Source organism: Myotis daubentonii, chromosome 10, assembly GCF_963259705.1.
Source record: "Myotis daubentonii chromosome 10, mMyoDau2.1, whole genome shotgun sequence".
Taxonomy (NCBI): domain Eukaryota; kingdom Metazoa; phylum Chordata; class Mammalia; order Chiroptera; family Vespertilionidae; genus Myotis; species Myotis daubentonii.
The window spans coordinates 70,854,248-70,872,826 of NC_081849.1; the positions used below are offsets into that span (position 1 = coordinate 70,854,248).

The 18,579-nt window shown below is 43.5% G+C and overlaps 1 protein-coding gene across 1 annotated transcript in view; it reads right to left on the bottom strand.

Annotated features, from left to right (window-relative positions):
• FBXL13 (F-box and leucine rich repeat protein 13) overlaps positions 1-18,486 on the bottom strand; it is a 166,852-nt gene extending 148,366 nt beyond the window's left edge. Inside the window, exons 1-3 of the mRNA XM_059711281.1 lie at positions 18,287-18,486; positions 5,383-5,486; positions 4,827-4,917 (exon numbers count right to left, since the gene is read on the bottom strand). Of these exons, the coding sequence (XP_059567264.1) occupies positions 4,827-4,917; positions 5,383-5,486; positions 18,287-18,361 (270 nt within the window). The 5' untranslated portion in view covers positions 18,362-18,486. The remainder of the gene's footprint in view (positions 1-4,826; positions 4,918-5,382; positions 5,487-18,286) is intronic.
• Positions 18,487-18,579: the final 93 nt, after the last annotated feature.

Below are 18,579 nucleotides of genomic sequence, written 5' to 3' on the forward strand. Positions count from 1 at the left end.
GATCCTTTCATCTTGGAACACAGTTAAACTTTATATCTAGTGTTATGAGAACATTTCCTATTTTTCTTATAACTATTTGACTTACGGTTTCCTGTAGTGAATCTACTCTGCTTTCATAAACAGAAACAAATATATATAATTATAAATAGGCACATACAGACAGCCCTTGTTGTGCCGGACTGTGTAGTGTGAGACCATAAAAATGACTGCATGCTGAAACCATGCAAAGCAATATTAATAACCAATATTGTGGCCTTTAAAATGTTTTTTCAAAAACATTAAACACTCTATTACTGGCAGTTATTACTGTGTAAAAGAGAAAATTAAAAAGGAAAGCTAAATTTACTATATGTAATTTATAATACTAAAAACATTGTAAATTAGTGTCTTATCTCTTTGTTTAAAAAAAAAATACTTTTCACTTTTCTCTGAGGGTGAAGAAATGAATTAATCTATAGCCAATTTAGGGTAAGCCTCCTACCTAGCAATCCAAGGCATCTGGGGATTTACATTTTGCAAAGTCACATCTAGTTTCCATTTTTCCTAACTTATGACATGACGTGGGCATCTTTCCTATGTCTTGATGAACTGTCATACTCCTTTTTAAGTCAGGATCAGCTTCCATTTTATCCTCTGTGCTTTCAACACCATGAAATGCTTCTGAGAATGCTTTTAAATAAAATTTTGTTTGAAGTAACTTTGGTGTCTGTTGGAATTTCATGCATTTTTTTCATTGTCTATAGGCTTTTCTCTAGACATTGGACACAATCTAATTGCATTTTGTAAGATTGCTTTCAAAATACTGACAATGAGGTTTACCCCTCGAGATCAGTAGGGTTTAACAGTTTTAGTGTCTTATAAGCAACTAGTGGCCCAGTGCACAAAAATTTGTGCACTTGTTGGGGGAGGGCAGCGTCCCTCAGCTCGGCCTGCGCCCATTCACAGTCCAGGACCCCTTGGTAGATGTCCACCTGTTGACTTAGGCCCACTCCCCGGGGGATCAGGCCTAAGCTTGCAGTCAGACATCCTTCTGGTAGCCAGGGAGCCCTCAGGGGATGTCCGACTAAAGGCTTAGGCCCCCAAGGGATCGGGTCTAAACCGTTAGTTGGACATTCTTAGTGCTGCCATGGAGGTAGGAGAGGCTCCTGCCACCACCACTGCGCTGGCCAGCCATGAGCCAGCTTCTGGCTGAGTGGCACTCCCCATATGGAAGTGCACTGACCACCAGGGGGCGGCTCCTGCATTGAGCATCTGCCCCTGGTGGCCAGTGAGCATTATAGCAACCAGTCATTCTGCCGTTCAGTCAATGTGCATATTAGCCTTTTATTATTATTATTACTAGGGGCCCGGTGCACGAAATTCGTGCACTGGGTGTGTGGGTGTGGGGGGGAGTGTCCCTCAGCCCAGCCTGCCCCCTCTCAGATACAGGGAGCCCTCAGGCGTTGACCCCCATCACCCTCCAATCGCAGGATCGGCCCCTTGCCCAGGCCTGATGCCTCTGACAGAGGCGTAGACGCCCAACACCCTCTGATCGCCTGATCGGCCCCTTGCCCAGGCCTGACGCCTCCGCCAGAGGTGTCAGGCTTGGACAGGGGACCTCCATCTCCCCCTGATCACTGGCTCTGGCCCCTGCCCAGGCCTGAGGCCTCTGGCCCAGGAATCATGCCTGGGCAGGGGACCCCCATCTCCCTCTGATCGCTTGCTCCACCCCCCACCCAAGCCTAACGCCTCTGACCCAGGCTTCAGGCCTGGGCAAGGGGACCATCATATCCCCCCAATCCCCAGCTCTGCCCCCCACCCAGGCCTGATGCCTCGGCCAGAGGAGTTGACCCTCATCACCCTCCGATCACCAATCACCGGATCGGCCCCTTGACCAGGCCTGAGGCCTCTGGCAGAGGTGTCAGGCCTGGGCAGGGGACCCCCAGCTCCCCGTGGTTGCAGGCTCCGCCCCTGCCCAGGCCTAACACCTCTGGCTGAGGCATCCGGCCCGGGCAGCGGGGACCCGCAGCTGCAGCGGCCCCGCGATCGTGGGCTACGCTTTAGGCCCAGGCAAGGGACCCCTAGCTCCCGGGACTGCCAGCTTCAACCGTGCCCAGCTCCCATCGCTGGCTCCACCCCTACTTCCTGCTATCACTGGCCAGGGTGGCAAAGGCGCCTGATTCTAGGATCATGGCTGGGGGGCAGGGCAAAGGCGGCCCCAGGGCCGCCTTTGCCCTGCCCCCCAGCTCTTAGCTCCCCCCTGGGTTTCTGATCACTGTCAGTGGCAGGGGGCTTCTTCCTGCTTTCCCTTTTGCCTCCCTGCATTGTGCCTACATATGCAAATTAACCGCCATCTTGTTGGCAGTTAACTGCCAATCTTAGTTGGCAGTTAATTTGCATATAGCCCTGATTAGCCAATGAAAAGGGTATCGTCGTACGCCAATTACCATTTTTCTCTTTTATTAGATAGGATATAGGATGTCCCTATTACCCCCCTTTTCCCTCCTCTACCCAGCTCTTGCCCTTCACTTCTCTCTGGCCATCACCATACTGTTGTCTGTGTCCATGGGTTGTGCATATATTTTCTTTGGCTAATCCCTTCTTTAAATTCACTTCTTTAAATTTTTATTTTCAGAAAAGTGCTTATAACTGCACTATTATATATTTTCTATTATATCATTTAGAATTAAGATATTTTTTAATTGGACCCTTGTAAATTTTAGCACAATTTAATAAATTATGCTAGAAGCAATTAGGAGATTTTTCATGTAATACAGATACATTTCAATTAATATTTTATTAATTTTTAATTTTTTAATATTTTAATTTGAAATAATCTCACACATATAAAAAAAAACCCTATAAAATACTACAGCATATTATATGGACCCTTCACCCAATTTCTTTTTATTATTATTATTATTATTATTATTAGTTAAGGTATTACAAATGTGTCCTCATCCCCCCCATTAACCCCCAACCTCCCCCACACACACCACCCAATTTTTTAGGTGTTAATAATTTAAACATAACCATTATACAACTAACAAAATTTGGAATATATTTTTCTTATAATCTCTTTAATGTTACTTAATCCATTTACTTTGTTTTCGTTAATTTTCACCCAAGGATATTTTTCCATTGAATTTTAGAGAGAGTGAAGGGAAAGGGAGAGACACATTGATTGGTTGCCTCTTGCACATGCTTTGATAGGGACTGGAGATCAAGCCAGCAACCGAGGTACATGCCCTTGACTGGAATCGAACCTGGGACTCTTTAGTCCAAGGGCTAATGCTCTATCCACTGAGCAAAACAGGCTGCAGCTTAATTCATTTACTTTTAATCTATATGTGTCTTTATATTTAAAGTGGGTTTTGTTTTTGATTCACCCTCATAATCTGTCTTTTAATTGGTGCATTTATGCCACTGACTTTCAGAGTGCTTACTGATAGAGTTACTACCATATCAGGCGGCTCCTGGGGCTTCTGGGGCGGGGCTGCCTTGGTGGCAAGACGGATGGCGGCGCACCAGAGGCTCGCGCTGTCCCGCCCTGCCTGCAGTATGCAAATTAGCCGCCATCTTTGTTGGCAGTTAATTTGCATATCATGCTGATTAGCCAATGGGAGGCATAGCGAAGGTATGGTCAATTACCATGTTTGTCTATTAGGATGGTTCTCAAGCTTTTTTTCAAGTGACATTATACCCAAAGCAGAACTATTCTAGTGGGTAAGGGGTGAGGATGGGGGATCAACCCCTCTGCCCCTGAGGTTGCCCCAAACATCTCCAGGAACTTGGTTTTCAGTTGTCTGCACTCACAGTAGATCAGAGGTCTGTGTTTGATAAAGTCAAGTCATTAAGACACCACACACACACCATGATGCAGATCAATAAGAATCAGATATATTGGTTCTTCCCAGTATATCGGTGCTTTAGAATCACCTCGGGCTTGGCAGAAATATTTCACCCCTCTATTTCTGTCCCTCTGTTGCCGACCAGTGATTAGGATCAATGATTGGTGTTACTCTCTACCCAGTCTTCCAAATGATGCTTCAGATTCTTCCTGGCTCTTGCCACCCACCTTGACTGGGGCTTTCATTTCACTTATCAATGCTCAACTTCCCTAGCCACTCCCCAACCCTGCCTGTGCTTACTGAGACTTCAGCCTGGGGTCTGGAGGTCTCACACGTGGTCCCGCACACATCTAATTTGTGTCAGTATTTCTCTCCCCACATGCCTTCTGCTATTTTAGCTTCTTTTAGATGCACAGTCTTTGTTCTAAAAGCGTCCATGTCCTGAATTACTTCCCTGCCCTCTTTACAGGATCAAAAACAGCTGTTGGAGCTGGTTGTTCCTTCCATTAATAATTGGCCTGGCTTTTAACTTAGACCTCATTGGCCATGTCTTTATGAGCATAATTCCTGAGCAGATGGCAGGGAGAATGAAGGGGGATGGAATACAGAAAGAAGTAGATTAGGAAGGAAAGAAAATATCCTCCTTTAAAGCATCTCACCCCACTATTTTCATCATCATAAAAATGCAAGAGAGGAGGGGAAAGAAAAGGGGCAAAGGGGAAATTAAATATAAAGGTTTTATCAGAAAGAGGGAGAATAAATGCCTGTCTCAGTGCTTCGTGGAAATTTGGGGTTGGGGGAGGTGTTACTATGAGTGTGGCTGTGTGTATGTGTATGTGTCTCAGTGTGTGTGTATGTTGCCCCATCACTTTTGGGGGTGCCCCCAATTGCAAAACCAGTCTGCTCTCACACCACTTATAAAATCGAAATTGTATTTGAAAATTTCCATCAAAACTTAAAAAATATATTTTAGAATGCTTGATTACTAATCCTTACCAGCTGATCATCCAATCCAAAAAGTTGTTCCAAGTAAGTTTCAGATAATCTCCGAATCTTGGGTTTCATTGATGGATCAATGCACATATCCCTTTAATAATAAAACACAGTGAAAAATTAATTTCATTTTATAGTAGTTAGTTCCATAATTCAATCATTGGCTATTGGGGTGGAGTGTACAGGACAGGGAGGAAGAGACAGGTCCCTGGGGAGAAGCAGAGCAGAACCACCAGGAGGGCTTTTTCAAACTACCTCCCCCACCCCCTCAAGATTTTGCGGCGTCCCCAGGGAGGCATGCCTCCCTTTCCAAGTGTCCAACCTGAAATAAACTGCCCTAGAGCACATAGTACTGATGAAAACACTATTTTTCAAGGTGAGAACCAGTGGGCAAATTGTTCCTTTCCAAGTCCTTAGGGACTTAAAAGCATGTGGAGGGATTCTTTAACCATCTTGAGATTGGAAGCATTCATTAGCAAGGCCTTTTTTGATACTCTACAATGAAGCATTTATTTTACCTTCAAAATACCTCCCTACCACAAATCAAAGCAAGACTCACCAGAGAAGACTTTCGAGGCCATTTTTCATTATAATGATGATCATTTCCTCTAAAAACTTCAGCGGATCCTGAGGACATGTAACAAGCAGACCACACAACAGGACCTGGGGAAAGGAAATGGAATCGGGGTTTCTGGATCTGCATGTTCTCAGAGCAACAGATAGACCCCTCACACAACTACAAAGTCAAATAATATGGCGGTTGTCGTATGCATGCTTTATAGAGACCCCTCCATATTTGTTCAGTGTTAATACTGTGCAAAGTCAAACCAAAATGCAGTTTACCTTTACTCTCTTTTAAAATCTATCATAAATGACACCATAGAGTCTCTACACGGTGTTTTGAATAGGCGAGGAGTGCTTTATAGACAAATTGAAGACATTGTTGTGATTCTTCAGATCAGTGGTTTTCCACCCTTTTGAAGTATGAGGAAGTCCTTTTTAAAGTAAAAGACTCCTCAGAGCCAACCACAAAAGTGATTGAGAAAATCCACCATCAATATTTACTGTGGGGTCCGGTCAAGATGGCGGCGTAGGTAAATGTGATACTCAGAAACTCCCACAACTACATCAAAACTACAATTAAACTACAGAACAACCATCATTCAGAACAGCCTGAAAGCTAACTGAACAGAAATCCTGAAACTAAGGAGACAAAGACGACACAACCTGACCCCAAAGAAGCAGCTTTGGTGAGATAATACAAAATTATTTTGTATTTCTCCATTTGAGACAGAGAAAAAAGTTTACAGCACGCAGCCCACGGGAGTCACCTGTAATCCCTCCTGAGACATTCTCTTTGCCTTTCCCTCCACTGTCTCCAGCGGGGTGGGGTGGGGGGCTTTCTTTGGCCCTTCTTCCACCTGTAGCCTATTCTTGCTAGCTTTTTTCCTACTCCTCTCTCTCTCTCGTGAACAAAATAATTCCACTTCTTGAGTCATGAACCGTTCTTCTCACCTCCATTGGACACGTGTCAGCAGATCCTTAGGCTCCCAAAAGTCCACACAGTATTCCTCCAAAAAGAAAAGGATAGTGTGTCCTGACTGAACCCTGCACAGCATTTCCCACTTCGCAGTAGCTCCATGAACCCCTCCCAGTGTGCAGCCTGCAGGCTAAAATCCAGCCCTTAAGATTATGACAAAATGGTTAGACCTAGATGTCTCTCCCTCTCCAACTCGGCTCCGTCACCGAACCCCACCGCTGCTCACAGCGAGCCCTTCGCCATCTGCAGACCGACTTCTCCCCCGAACCTGGAGAACAGACTTGCACAGGAGATCAGGGGTCCTCACCACAGCAGCAAGCCGCATTGCATAGTCTTCTACCACCGAAGGGATGGAGTCTTCCATTACATGGAGGCCAGACTTCAGGCCGCTCCCTGAATAGCTCTGATGAAAGGTCGTCTGCTCTCTTGCACTGTGTGCCTGGGCCCCCCTCATACTGAGTTCCTGTCCTCCCTGCTCCCCGCTCCCTCCTCCGTCCTCCATCCTATTCTGGCACCCAGAGGACATCAGAATCACCTGGAGAGTGATGTGGTCTCTAAGATCGGGGCCTAGGGACCTTTGTTTTTATTAGATTCAGGGTGATTCCAACCTAAATGTATCCTATAACCTGAAAACTAGTCCTTCGTGGAATTTGCCTTTAACGTGAATTTTTAAGGAGGTTGGAAGCTGATTAATGTATAGGAGAAATTGCTTATTTATTTTCACATCTTCATGCTCATAGATCAGAAAACCACATTTCCTGAAAAGCTAACTTGCGGAAGTCAATTCCGGTTGAAAGGATAAGTCTCTGGGCTGCTAATAAAGGCATATGGAGCCGGCATAGTTCGAATGTTCACTTTTGCATAAGAAATCTCATGCTTCATAGTTTCCCACTAGGCAAAATAAAGTAGCCTAAGGTTTTATATATTTGAACTGTGAACTGTGCTTAGCTACATGCCCATAAGAAATATAGTTAGTAAATTAATCGCTTTTTTTCTGCTTACTGAAAATAAAAATCACAGAACCATTAGCTTGGTCTGCATAAGCAGAGGTGAAACATGCCAAAATTCCCACAAGATGAATGTTTGACTCTCAGAAATATTAATCAAGGCTTTATTATTGCTCGTTTTCTTAGTAAAAACTTACATAATCAAGGACAAAAAAAAAAAAAAAAAGACCATGGCTTAATTATCCAGAAATTGGCTTTATCAAGCTTGTAAATTCACAAAACAATTGTGTAATCCTTAACTTTCTTTTGGCTCTGCCTCCCTAATCTCAGTCCCTAATATTTTTCAAATATTCTGAAAGCTGACTGGGTACTGATGACAAATGTGGGTTAATCCAGGACAGTTACGTCTACTTTCCACTACTACCCAACTTCCAAGGAGCAAGATGATGCCATGGGTAGAGTCCACTGGGTTAAATACTGGGTCTGCAATTTTCTAATGTGTAACCTCTGACAAGTTACTTCTCTGTCCCTCTGTTTCCTTAACTATATACGGGATAATGAAAGTACACATTCCATATAACTATAATGAGAATTGAATAAATATATGTAAAGTACTTTGAAGAGTGTCTAGCACAAACTAAGTCCTTCATAGATAATAACGATAGCAAGCCATCATCATTACTTTTAACCATTCCACTGCTAATTACCACTACCATTAGAGGAAAAGACTTGGACAAAGAGAAAAGAAGTTGGAAAACATTCCCTTGTATCATTCAAAGGTCAGTGTGATGACAGAGAGAGACTGACTTTATATCAAGACTAATGGAAAAGATTAGGACAAATGTATTTGGGGGGGAAATGGTTGGGAGAGAGAACTTGATAGAACAATAGTTTAGATATAAATAACAAAATAACTGTCTATTAGAGCTAGGGGTGGATACACAACACTGAAGAGAGCAAGTCTTACCTTTGAAGCGACTCAGATAAACATAGTGAAATCTGCTAAAGGCCTAAATACAGAAAACAATTGCTCTATGAGAGTAGTGATAAAAGTGATGACCACATGCTTGAGGGTCCTTAGCAGTTGGAGAATCTTCCAGCTGGCAAGGAGAGGACTGGGGGCTTGAAGGTAAGGTCTTTCTCTTGGCAAGAGCAAAGCCTTGGGCTCAGACCAATTTGACTGGAGTAAAAGATTAATATAAGACAGGAGCAGGCAGAGCCAAACTGTGAAAAAGCCAGAACCTGGGACTGGTCCTCCTTTAGACCCAACAGGTCACTCATGGTCAAACCCCAGCAAGACCATTCACAAGGCCAAAGGTCACAGGTGGCTTGCCTCAGAGAGTCACAGTTCAGTTTGTTTCCAAGATCCAACTAGGATGGCCTTGACTATTAGAGGTTGTATTCTTGCTTCTGGACTTCATAGATGAGGCAAAGAAGGGCCCGGTGACTCACAGAGTCAGAGTCAGGGATTTTGAAACTACAAACTCAGGGCTCCTCCCTTACCCATACCTGCACTCACACAACGTTGTGTGCATGTGTATCGTCCTTCAGAAGTTGAAGGAGTTTTTTTTGTATGCTATTTATCTGGAAATATTTTATTTATATGCAAACCCAGAAACACATTCTTTCCCCCCCCCCCCATTAACATTAAACTTGTATTGTTGAAAGTACTACATATGTCCCCATTCCCCCCCCCCATGACCCCTTCTAGCCCTACCCTGCCCCCACTCCAGGAAGTTCTTTTAAATAGGTGGTGGAATAATCAACATGCAGTTTGCACCTTGTTTTTTCTTTTATTAGGTGAGGATGCATTCAGAAATGCAATGCCAGAATCACACAGTTACAGAAAACCCTTTTCTTAGGAACAGGTTTATTCAAAGTCCCTTCAACCTCCTTACCCTCCCCAACACCCAACACAAGTCAAACTGACATTTCACAACCTCTTGAAATCCCCATGTGTGGAAGAGCTGGATTCGGCATGCTGTTTTTCTAGGGCAAAGCTTAATTTGTTTCTATGGAAGTAAGTTAAAAATTTGAAAATAAAGGGGTTGCTGTGTCTTGTCAACATTTAAATAGAGGGTATTAGATTTTTATTTTAGAAACTCTGTAACTGAAAGAATACTGAAGGTTATTGAAAGAGGCCAACTGACCTCAGCCATTCAACTTGAGGGGGCAGGTGAGGGCATGTAGTCTCTGTGGAGTGAGAGCAAGACAACAGATTCTGATAGCAGCTAGATTGCGCCTGACCCAAAAGGGGGGGGGGGGCAGCTACCAGCTGTCTAATGCCCAGATAAGTGAATTGTTTCTGGAGAAATAATAAATCATATGCCCCGCAGGTTTGCCTCTAGAGCTGCGTCTGTGACTTGATTGGCTGGGTTGAGAGAATTCAGTAAATACCGCCGTCAGGGGAAGCCACTACCTCCTAGCCCCCAAGGTCCAGCAAAATTAGCTACTATAAATAGTTCCTTCTCTCCTACATTGGCTAGTGGTCCTTTGCTCGTGTATTCAGTAATTCCTGATTCTTGCCTATCTGTCAAATATTTGCAGCAACTATTCCTTGCGGGGGTGGGGGGTGGGGGTGGGTGACGGAGAGGAACTAAAAAGACCTGCCCTAACCAGTTTGGCTCAGTGGATAGAGCATCAGCCTGTGCCCTGGGTTCGATTCCCAGTCAAGGGCACATACTTCGGTTGCAGGCTCCATCCTCAGCCCCAGTGCGGGAGGCAACCTCAGTTGATGTGTCTCTTTCACATGGATGTTTCTCTCTCCTCTCTCTCTCTCTCTCTCTCTCTCTTCCCCCCTCCCTTCTACTCTCTCTAAAAAAACCAATGGAAAAATATCCTCGGATGAAGATTAACAAAAAAGAAAATAAATTAAATTTTCTGAAAAGACACATAATAGAGTCTATGTGATTTAGAAATAAATAAAATTTTAAAACAAAGATTGGAAAAGTAATCATGAAAGAAACATAAAGCATAAAAACAAAAAAGGTATTTATTTATTTCTAAAAATAGAAAACTGCGTAAAATCATGATTTGTAATTTAAATATGCCCTCTGCTGGACAGATCTAGTTTTGCGAACTTTTTTATTCTTTCCTAGATGTTAAACCAAAATCTGAGCTAACAATTTGATGAGCACTTTTTTACTCTCAGATACAATTGCATGAATAGCTGCTTAATCATTTTGTAGGCACTACACCACAATGTCTCGCCCATCTTGAGTCCCTATGGGGCAGGCCAGTTTGTAAACTGTTTGTAAACAGTGTGCTGATTTCTGCACAGTAAAAAAAAAAAAAAAGAGGACAGATTTCTAAATACTTTGGATGACCTACTGTCTGAAATTCTACCAACAGGGCTTCATTGTTTGAGCTGTTATATTAATGATATCTTCCAAAATTCAATGTCTTTTGAGAGGAATATCTCCAAGGAAGGTGATTCCAGTTAGTGGTGGGGTGAGTATCTCAGAGCTCTCAGAGAGAGAAATGATGACCACAGTGAGAGTGGGGAATCAGAAGGAAACACAGTTTTCCCACAGTTCTATCAGGTTCAGGTGCTGAGTGTCTACAGGCAGACATGTCAAAAAGCAAAAAAAAAAAAAAAAAAACAAAAAAACACCTGAATTTCTAAAATATATTTCTCCTAAACCTTAAAATAATATATAGAAAACATTTTATTGCTCAAATTCCAAGTATTTAACCATTTAGTTCATTTATTTCAAATCTAAAATTAAAGTTTACAAAAACATCAACTCCAAGATCTAAAAAAAAAGGCCATCCTCTATCTCTATGTTTATATCTTTTGTATAAATACATCCATGTTGTAGGAAAGCCATACCAGATACTGATGATCTATGAGGGAAAAGACTAGCTTCGTACAACACTGAGAACATGAACCATCAAGGAAGAGATTATTTCCTGACAGAGCCTGGATGCTGATCACAGTGGTTGGAAATTCGCTTTTTAAATCAGGAAAATAAAAATCTTTAAAAACCGCAAGTCACAGGCTGGTGTGGCTCAGTGGTTGAGCATCGACCTATGAACCAGGAAGTCACGGCATGCAGGAGGCAGCCGATCAATGACTCTCTCTCATCATTGATGTTTTCTCTCTCTCTTCCTCTCCCTTCCTCTCTGAAATCAATAAAAATGAAACTCATGGGAATCCCAAAATACAAAACAGATAAAAGCAGAGTTGCTCGTGGATATTGTAAGATGGGCGTAGATGGGAGTAAATGGAGGAAGCGGAATTTTCTTGCTCCCAGTGCTTCTCCTCTACCTTACATCCCTGGACTTCTGCTAAAAAAAAAAAATAAAGAGAAAGAAAGACGCCACTTCTACCGGTACGCGCTGTATGCAGTGAGCCACACACAGGCTCAGCTGGAAGCTGAACCAGAGTGAGAGGGTTTTAGGAAGGTGCCAGCTGTGACAGAGGCCGGCCCAGGCCCATCAAGGAAACAGGATGTCCAGCGACCTCAGCCATATAAACAGAGGCAAAAGGGCTTTCGCCCCTGGGAGACCAGAACAGGCCTGCGACCCAGCCAGACAGCTGGCTACCTATGATGAGAAACAGCAGTTCCCAGCATTTTCCCATGCTTTTATACTTCCGGGACGGTCTTTGTTTATGCCTAAAACTGATTTTCCTGAGGACACATTTTGTGATTTTCTTTTCCCATTTTTTCCTTTCACAGTTGCTTTCTCTCACTCCAGCTGGAATCTTACTACAAGAAAACTGAGGCAGAAAGATTGAGAAACTTGTTCAAAACACACAACTAGTAATTGGCATGCCACGAATCCAACCTGGGCAATCTCATAGCAAAAATGATCCCTTTGTCTTGCTTCAGATGCTTTAGGTTTCAAGTAATAAACCTCAACTCCACATATAGTGGCTCCTACAACTGCAAATTCAAAAGATCAAGCTTGGGTTTGAGGCAGAACAGTAAGAAGCTAGGGAAATTCCTTGACATGTGGAATAAAGGAAACTGAGACAAAATCACTAAATGAGGCCAAACAATTTGAGCAATTTACAGCCAGCTAATGAATCACAAATTTTTATTTTCCCTAGCCAAGGACACTAAGGAGCAAATGCTTCACACCTTCCAACAGTCCTGGGACAGAAGGGCCTGGGTCCTGGTCCCTCTTAGATGATGTTCTTTGAAAATAAACTAACCAGATAACACCTCTGACCCCTCTCTATTCACATTTTGATGAATCAACATACTGAAGGACACACCTGGAAAGCTAATGAATTTTCTGTTAAGACGCTCCTAAGACAGCGGTTCTCAACCTGTGGGTCGCGACCCCTTTGGCCGTCGAACGACCCTTTCACAGGGGTCGCATAAGACCATCCTGCATATCAGATATTTACATGACGATTCATAACAGTAGCAATATTACAGTGATGAAGTAGCAACAAAAATAATTTTCTGGTTGGGTCACAACATGAGGAACTGTATTTAAAGGGCCAGAAGGTTGAGAACCACTGCCCTAAGACCTTTCCTAGAATTCCCACTGTTCAAAGAAAGATTTTTAAAAGCCTCAAGAAAAAGGACTCACGGTGTGCTCTCGCTAGAGCATGCTCATGCCTTACATCTCTACTTTCTTCCTCCTAAACTCGAATAGTCCCCATGAGACTTGCAACTAGGGGAGCATTGGGCAGCAGACAGCTCATCCTGGGTTTACCCCCTGATCTTATCGCCAAAGCCCCCTTTTTCTCTGACTTCCCAGGGAGCTAACAGCAGCCCCACCTTGGCTCACTTCTTTCTTATGATGTTTCTAGGAGCCCAAGTAGGTCCCCCCACCCCATCCCCCCGCCCGCCTGGGCTCTCCTGTTACTTCTACGTAAGCCTGTCCTTTGTGTCACTGTCCCCAGCTTTAGTAAACGTACTCTCAAAATCACCTGGACTTGTTGGTGAAATCTTTCCTACATGAAGTCAAGAACCCACACACTACAGACCAGCCCAGGGCAGATCCACTTCGGGCCCAGACCGCATGTGGTAGCAGGTTTAACCCAATGGCTTACTGATGTCATTAGAAACCTGATTTCTTTCCATTTCCCCATGCTGCCTTCCTCAAAATCCACTTCACCCTAAAACCATCTCTCCTTGCGGACACAGGATCATTGCCAATGGCTCCAGGGCTACATGTTTCCCCCATGAATACCCAGAGATGATAAATCTCTATCCCAACATTATAACAAGCAACCTGACCTAAACTGGCTTTCATCACATCTTGCCCTTTCCCTGATCCTCACCACCACCCACCATGGTCACAAACATTGTGGTCTAGAACACTCAATGCACTGCTCGTGTAAGTGAATCAAACTCCAACCTAAGATACAAATAGTCAGTTTCCCTGAAGCACATGAGCTATGAGGGGAAAGGGTAGGTTCTAACATAAAAATGTAAGGAATATTAGGAAGAGAGAAGGGGGAAGTAGATGTTGTGTAGGTGACTTGTTAATGTCCAGTATATATCTGCTCCTGGGGAACATAGAAAAGAAAGAAGAAACGAGAGATCATTACAGATAGAAGGGCTCAGACCCACTTGCTGAGTGATACTGTTGTGGTCCACAGGTTCATTACAGCATTATTTACAATAGCCAAGATCTGGAAACAGCCCAAATGCCCATCAGTAGATGAGTGGACAAAAAAGCTGTGGTGCCCTGGCTGGTGGGCTCAGTGGATAGAGCGTAGGCCCAAACACGAAGTGTCACAGATTCAAGGGCACGTACCTGGGTTGCAAGTTCCAATGAAGGCCTCCAGTTGGAGTGTGTTCAGGAGGCAGCCAATCTATGTGTCTCTCTCACATCAATATTTCTTCTCTCTCTCTCTCTCTCTCTCTCTCTCTCTCTCTCTCTCTCTCTCTTCTCTCTCTCTCTCTCTCCCCCCCCCCTTCCATTCTTTCTAAAAATCAATAGGAAAGAAATATCCTCAGGTGAGGATTAACAAACAAATATACATAAAAAGTTTAGAGGGGGAAAAAAAGCTGTGGTACATTTACACAATAGAATATTGCTCAGTTGTAAAAAAAAGGAAATCCTTTTGTGACAGCATGGATGGACCCGGAGAGTATTATGCTAAGTGAAATAAGTCAGACAGAGAAAGACAAATACCATGTGATCTCACTTCTATGTGGAATCTAATGAGCAAAATAAACTGACCAACAAAATAGAAACAGAGGCATGGATACATGGAACAGATTGACAGCTGTCAGCGGGGAGGAGTACTGGGGGACTGGATGAAAGAAGATGAAGGGATTAAGCAAAAAAAAAAAAAAACCCTCAAAAACATATTTACATAGCACATAGACACAGACAACAGTGTGGTGATAGCCAGAGGAAAACAGGGGTGAGGGGGGTGGGGGTAGGTGCAGGTGGGAAAAGTGGGGAGAAATGGGGACAGAAAGAAATTGCTTGGGATGATGATGGACACATGATACAGTATGCAGATGATGGGGTTTGTTTAGTTGTACACTTGAAACCTGTACCCCAATAAATTCAATTTTAAAACAAAGAAAACCAGTACAGTGATGACAGATAGCCAAGTCAACCTTAGCCCATTTTGAGACTCTGTGCCAGAATTAAAATGATGATACTGTGTGGTTGCACTCTGTGAAGATTTACAGCATACAAATTTGAGCTAATATAATGTAAAATATCAAGTCTCACTTTGTGATACAAACCCCACAAATAAATATATCTCTTATGAATGACATGAAAACAAGTAGGGTCTATGTTCCCTCCTTTTGAATCTAGGTGAACATAACGTTATATTGACATCTGAGCTGCAGTCATAGTGGTGACAGAACTTCTACATAGTTCTCTCTGGGGATGCTTGGTCTTAACACCGAGCCACCATACTGTGAGGAAGTTCAAGTAGCCCATGGAGAGGCCCATATGAAGGAACCACGCCTACTTGTTCACAGACCTAGCTGAACTCCCGGCCAACACCCAGCACTAACTTGTCAAGCGTGTGAGTGAACCATTTTTAAAATGGATCTTTGCCCTAGCTGGTGTGGCTCAGTTAGTTGGGTGTCAGTCGAAAGGTTGCTGGTTTGATTCTGGCTGGGACACATGGCTGGGTTGCAGGCCTGGTCCCTGGTAGGGGGCATGCAGGGGGCAGCTGATGGATGTTACTCTCTCACTTGATGTTTCTCTCTTCTCCCTTTCTCTCTCTCAAAATCAATAAAACTATTCTTTTTTTTTAATGGAGCTTTAACCCCCTGTTGATCCAGCCCAGACGGTACCACATGGGGCAGAGACATCTCTTCCTGAAAGACCTTGCCAGAATTTCAGATTGTTGGGCAAACTAAATGATTCCTGTTGTTTTAAGTCACGAAATGTTGCAGTTGAATTACATAGCCATGGATAATTGATACAGCAAGCAAACACAGAAAATGGCTATACAGACAAATCAAGCCTGTAATTCCACCCATCCCTAGCTACATACATTATGAAAAAAACACCCAGATATGCCTTTTATTTTGAGTTTTTATTATGGAAAATGTCAAACATATATAAACAATGAACACCATCACCCAGTTTTGACAATTATCACCATTCTGATTCATATATTATTTATATATCCATCCATTTTCCTACCTGTTCTCAATTACATTTTTTAGGTAAAATTTACATGAATTCAAATGCACAGATCTTAGCTGTATAATTTTGACAGTGGATACATTCACACCTCGTAGTCATTTTCCAAATCCCCAGAAAGTTTCCTTGTTTCCCTTTCCAGCTGTCTTCTGCGTCAGTCAAGGTCCAGTCAGGAGACAAAAATCAAGCCAGTGATTTAAATAAAGAACATTGATTCTATCCTAACAATTAAATTCTAATAAATATGTTAATTCAAATTTATGTTGACAACAATTTTAAAAGAACAAGAGTTAACATGTTAAAGAAAACAGGAAATGACAGACCAAATGGGTGAAAAGATGCAGAATTTTCATTGGAATGTGTAAGAAGAATCAAAGGGACATTCTAGAACTGGAAAACATTCTATCTGAAATGAAGAACTCATGTGATGTATTTAACAGGAGACTGGACACAACATAAAACAGATTCAGTAAGCTCAAGTGACTATCACTTTCCTGATGCTCCCTGACCCTCAACTCAAATCCACTTCCGCTACCTGCTCCATGGCCAACCTGGACTATCGTCACTCAGAATGGCTTTATCCTGAATCTTAAATACAAATATTCCACTGTCTGACTCCTACCTCCTACTTTTCCAGCTCCCTCACTCAATTACTCCCTCCAGCCCTCTTCACTCACCCCTCAGGAGCCTGCACTTTCTACTGACATATCAGTATTATGTTTTATTCTCATTTCCTAGTCCTAGAGTCTGTGGCCCATCACTTCGGGCACTCTCAAAAACCCAGAGCCCTCACCATTGCCCTTCCATCCTATATGCCTGGCAAACTCCTATCCTGGATGAAGTCAACTTGTATTTATGTACCTACATGTGGGTTACTGAGTGCTACTTGAGAAAATCACACAATTGGGAAGATGAGTACATGCTCTCTACATATTTTCAAACATAATTATATAAAGGTAAAACATAAATGAAATGTATCACAAAATGTAAAACAATACAGATGTGAATAGAGTGAAAAATGAGAATTCTCCTCTAAAACCATCCCCCAAAACATTTGCTGTAAATAGTTTGGCATATGTTCTATGCATGTATTATTCTTAAATATAGATACATATATACATTTAAACACACCTATACATTTATACATACATATGTATACATACACAGCTATACATACATACATATGTGAAATCAGATAAGTAGCTAAATTTTAGTAGACACTTTAATGGGAACTTGTATTTTCTTTTTTTAAATTTAATATGTCTTGGGGAGATTTTCTTCTCAAAAGGTACAGATATACTTAATTCTACATAATATCCTGTTCTTGTATTCACATTTAGGTTATTTATTATTTTCACTATTAAAAATGTAATGATGAATATCTTATACATCCTTCTAATCCTATATCGCAGGTATAGCTCTATAGTGGATCCCTAGAAGTGGAAATGATTGGTCAAAGTCAGATGCATTTAACATTTTATTAAATTACCATCCATAAAGGAGGGGAACTGTACCAAATTGCCCTCCCAACTGCATAGGAGAGTCACTACCCCAGCTGGGCTCTCAATACTGCTCACCTTCGCTTTCCTTCCCTAGACTTCTCTCTGCCTCATGTCCCCATACCTCACCTCTGTTCCCTTTATCCCTACCCAGCATACACATTCTTGGCAAACATCTCACCAAATATTTGTAAAAAAAAAAAAAAAAAAAAAAGCCATCAGAGGAGAACTTTCTTGACGTCCTACGAAACCTGCCCACTCCTCCCCTGTCCTTCTCCCTCCTGTTATTGTGGTGAGGAGTGGGGGCAGTCCTCCCTCCGGTTTAAGAAAATACTAGGTGTGGGATCCTTCCCTTCACAAAAAGCTGGCTACTTCCCTCCTAAGGTCTCTCCTTCCCCTTTCTCCTTAGCTAACCCCAATCTACCTTCTGCCTTCATCGCTCCATTGAAACCTCAGGCTGGCCTTGGGCCGTACCCCCCTAGACCCCTCAGGTCCTTATCTTAGTGGACACCATTGCCCACTCTCTTCATAAAGCCACACTCTCCTGGTTTCCGTCCTTTGTCCCTAAGGTACCTCTTTCTCACTCCTGATCTTGTCTCCAGGCTCTTCTCCAAACCTTCAAAGTTGGAGTCTGGAGTTTCTGTCCTGGGGCCCTGCGCTCTTTCTCCCTGGGAGATGTCAGCCACTCCCCTCTTCCAACCACCATCACCCCTCTGCCTTCTCTCGGATCTCTATCTTCAGCCCAGACCTGACCAAAGCTGACTTCATCCTCTTCCATTCCCTTCCTCCTCTCCACTCCCTCACCCCGCCAAACCCTAGCCCTCCTCGGGGAAACCCCTTCCCATTCCTCCCCCTTCTAACTCCGCCGCCAAGATGCTCCAGTACCTCGCAGACCTGAGGAATATAGTTCTCCTTGAAGTAATTTCTCAGCCAGGGGCTGGCATTGCGTAGGGAGGCCATGGCAAGAGCCTCCACTGAAGCTGAGCTCCCGGCCTCCTCTCTTCGCTGGGGCGGCAGGCAGGTGCCGAGCGGGAGTCAGGGCTTCTAGAGCGTCCCGACGTTGCCCCGGCAACCGCGGGCCGGGTGGGCGGGGTGCTGGGGGCGGGGCGGGGTGCTGGGGGCGGGGCGGGCGGGGGGCAGCCGGGAGGGGGGCGGGCTTCGGGCCGGGCGGCCCGGGC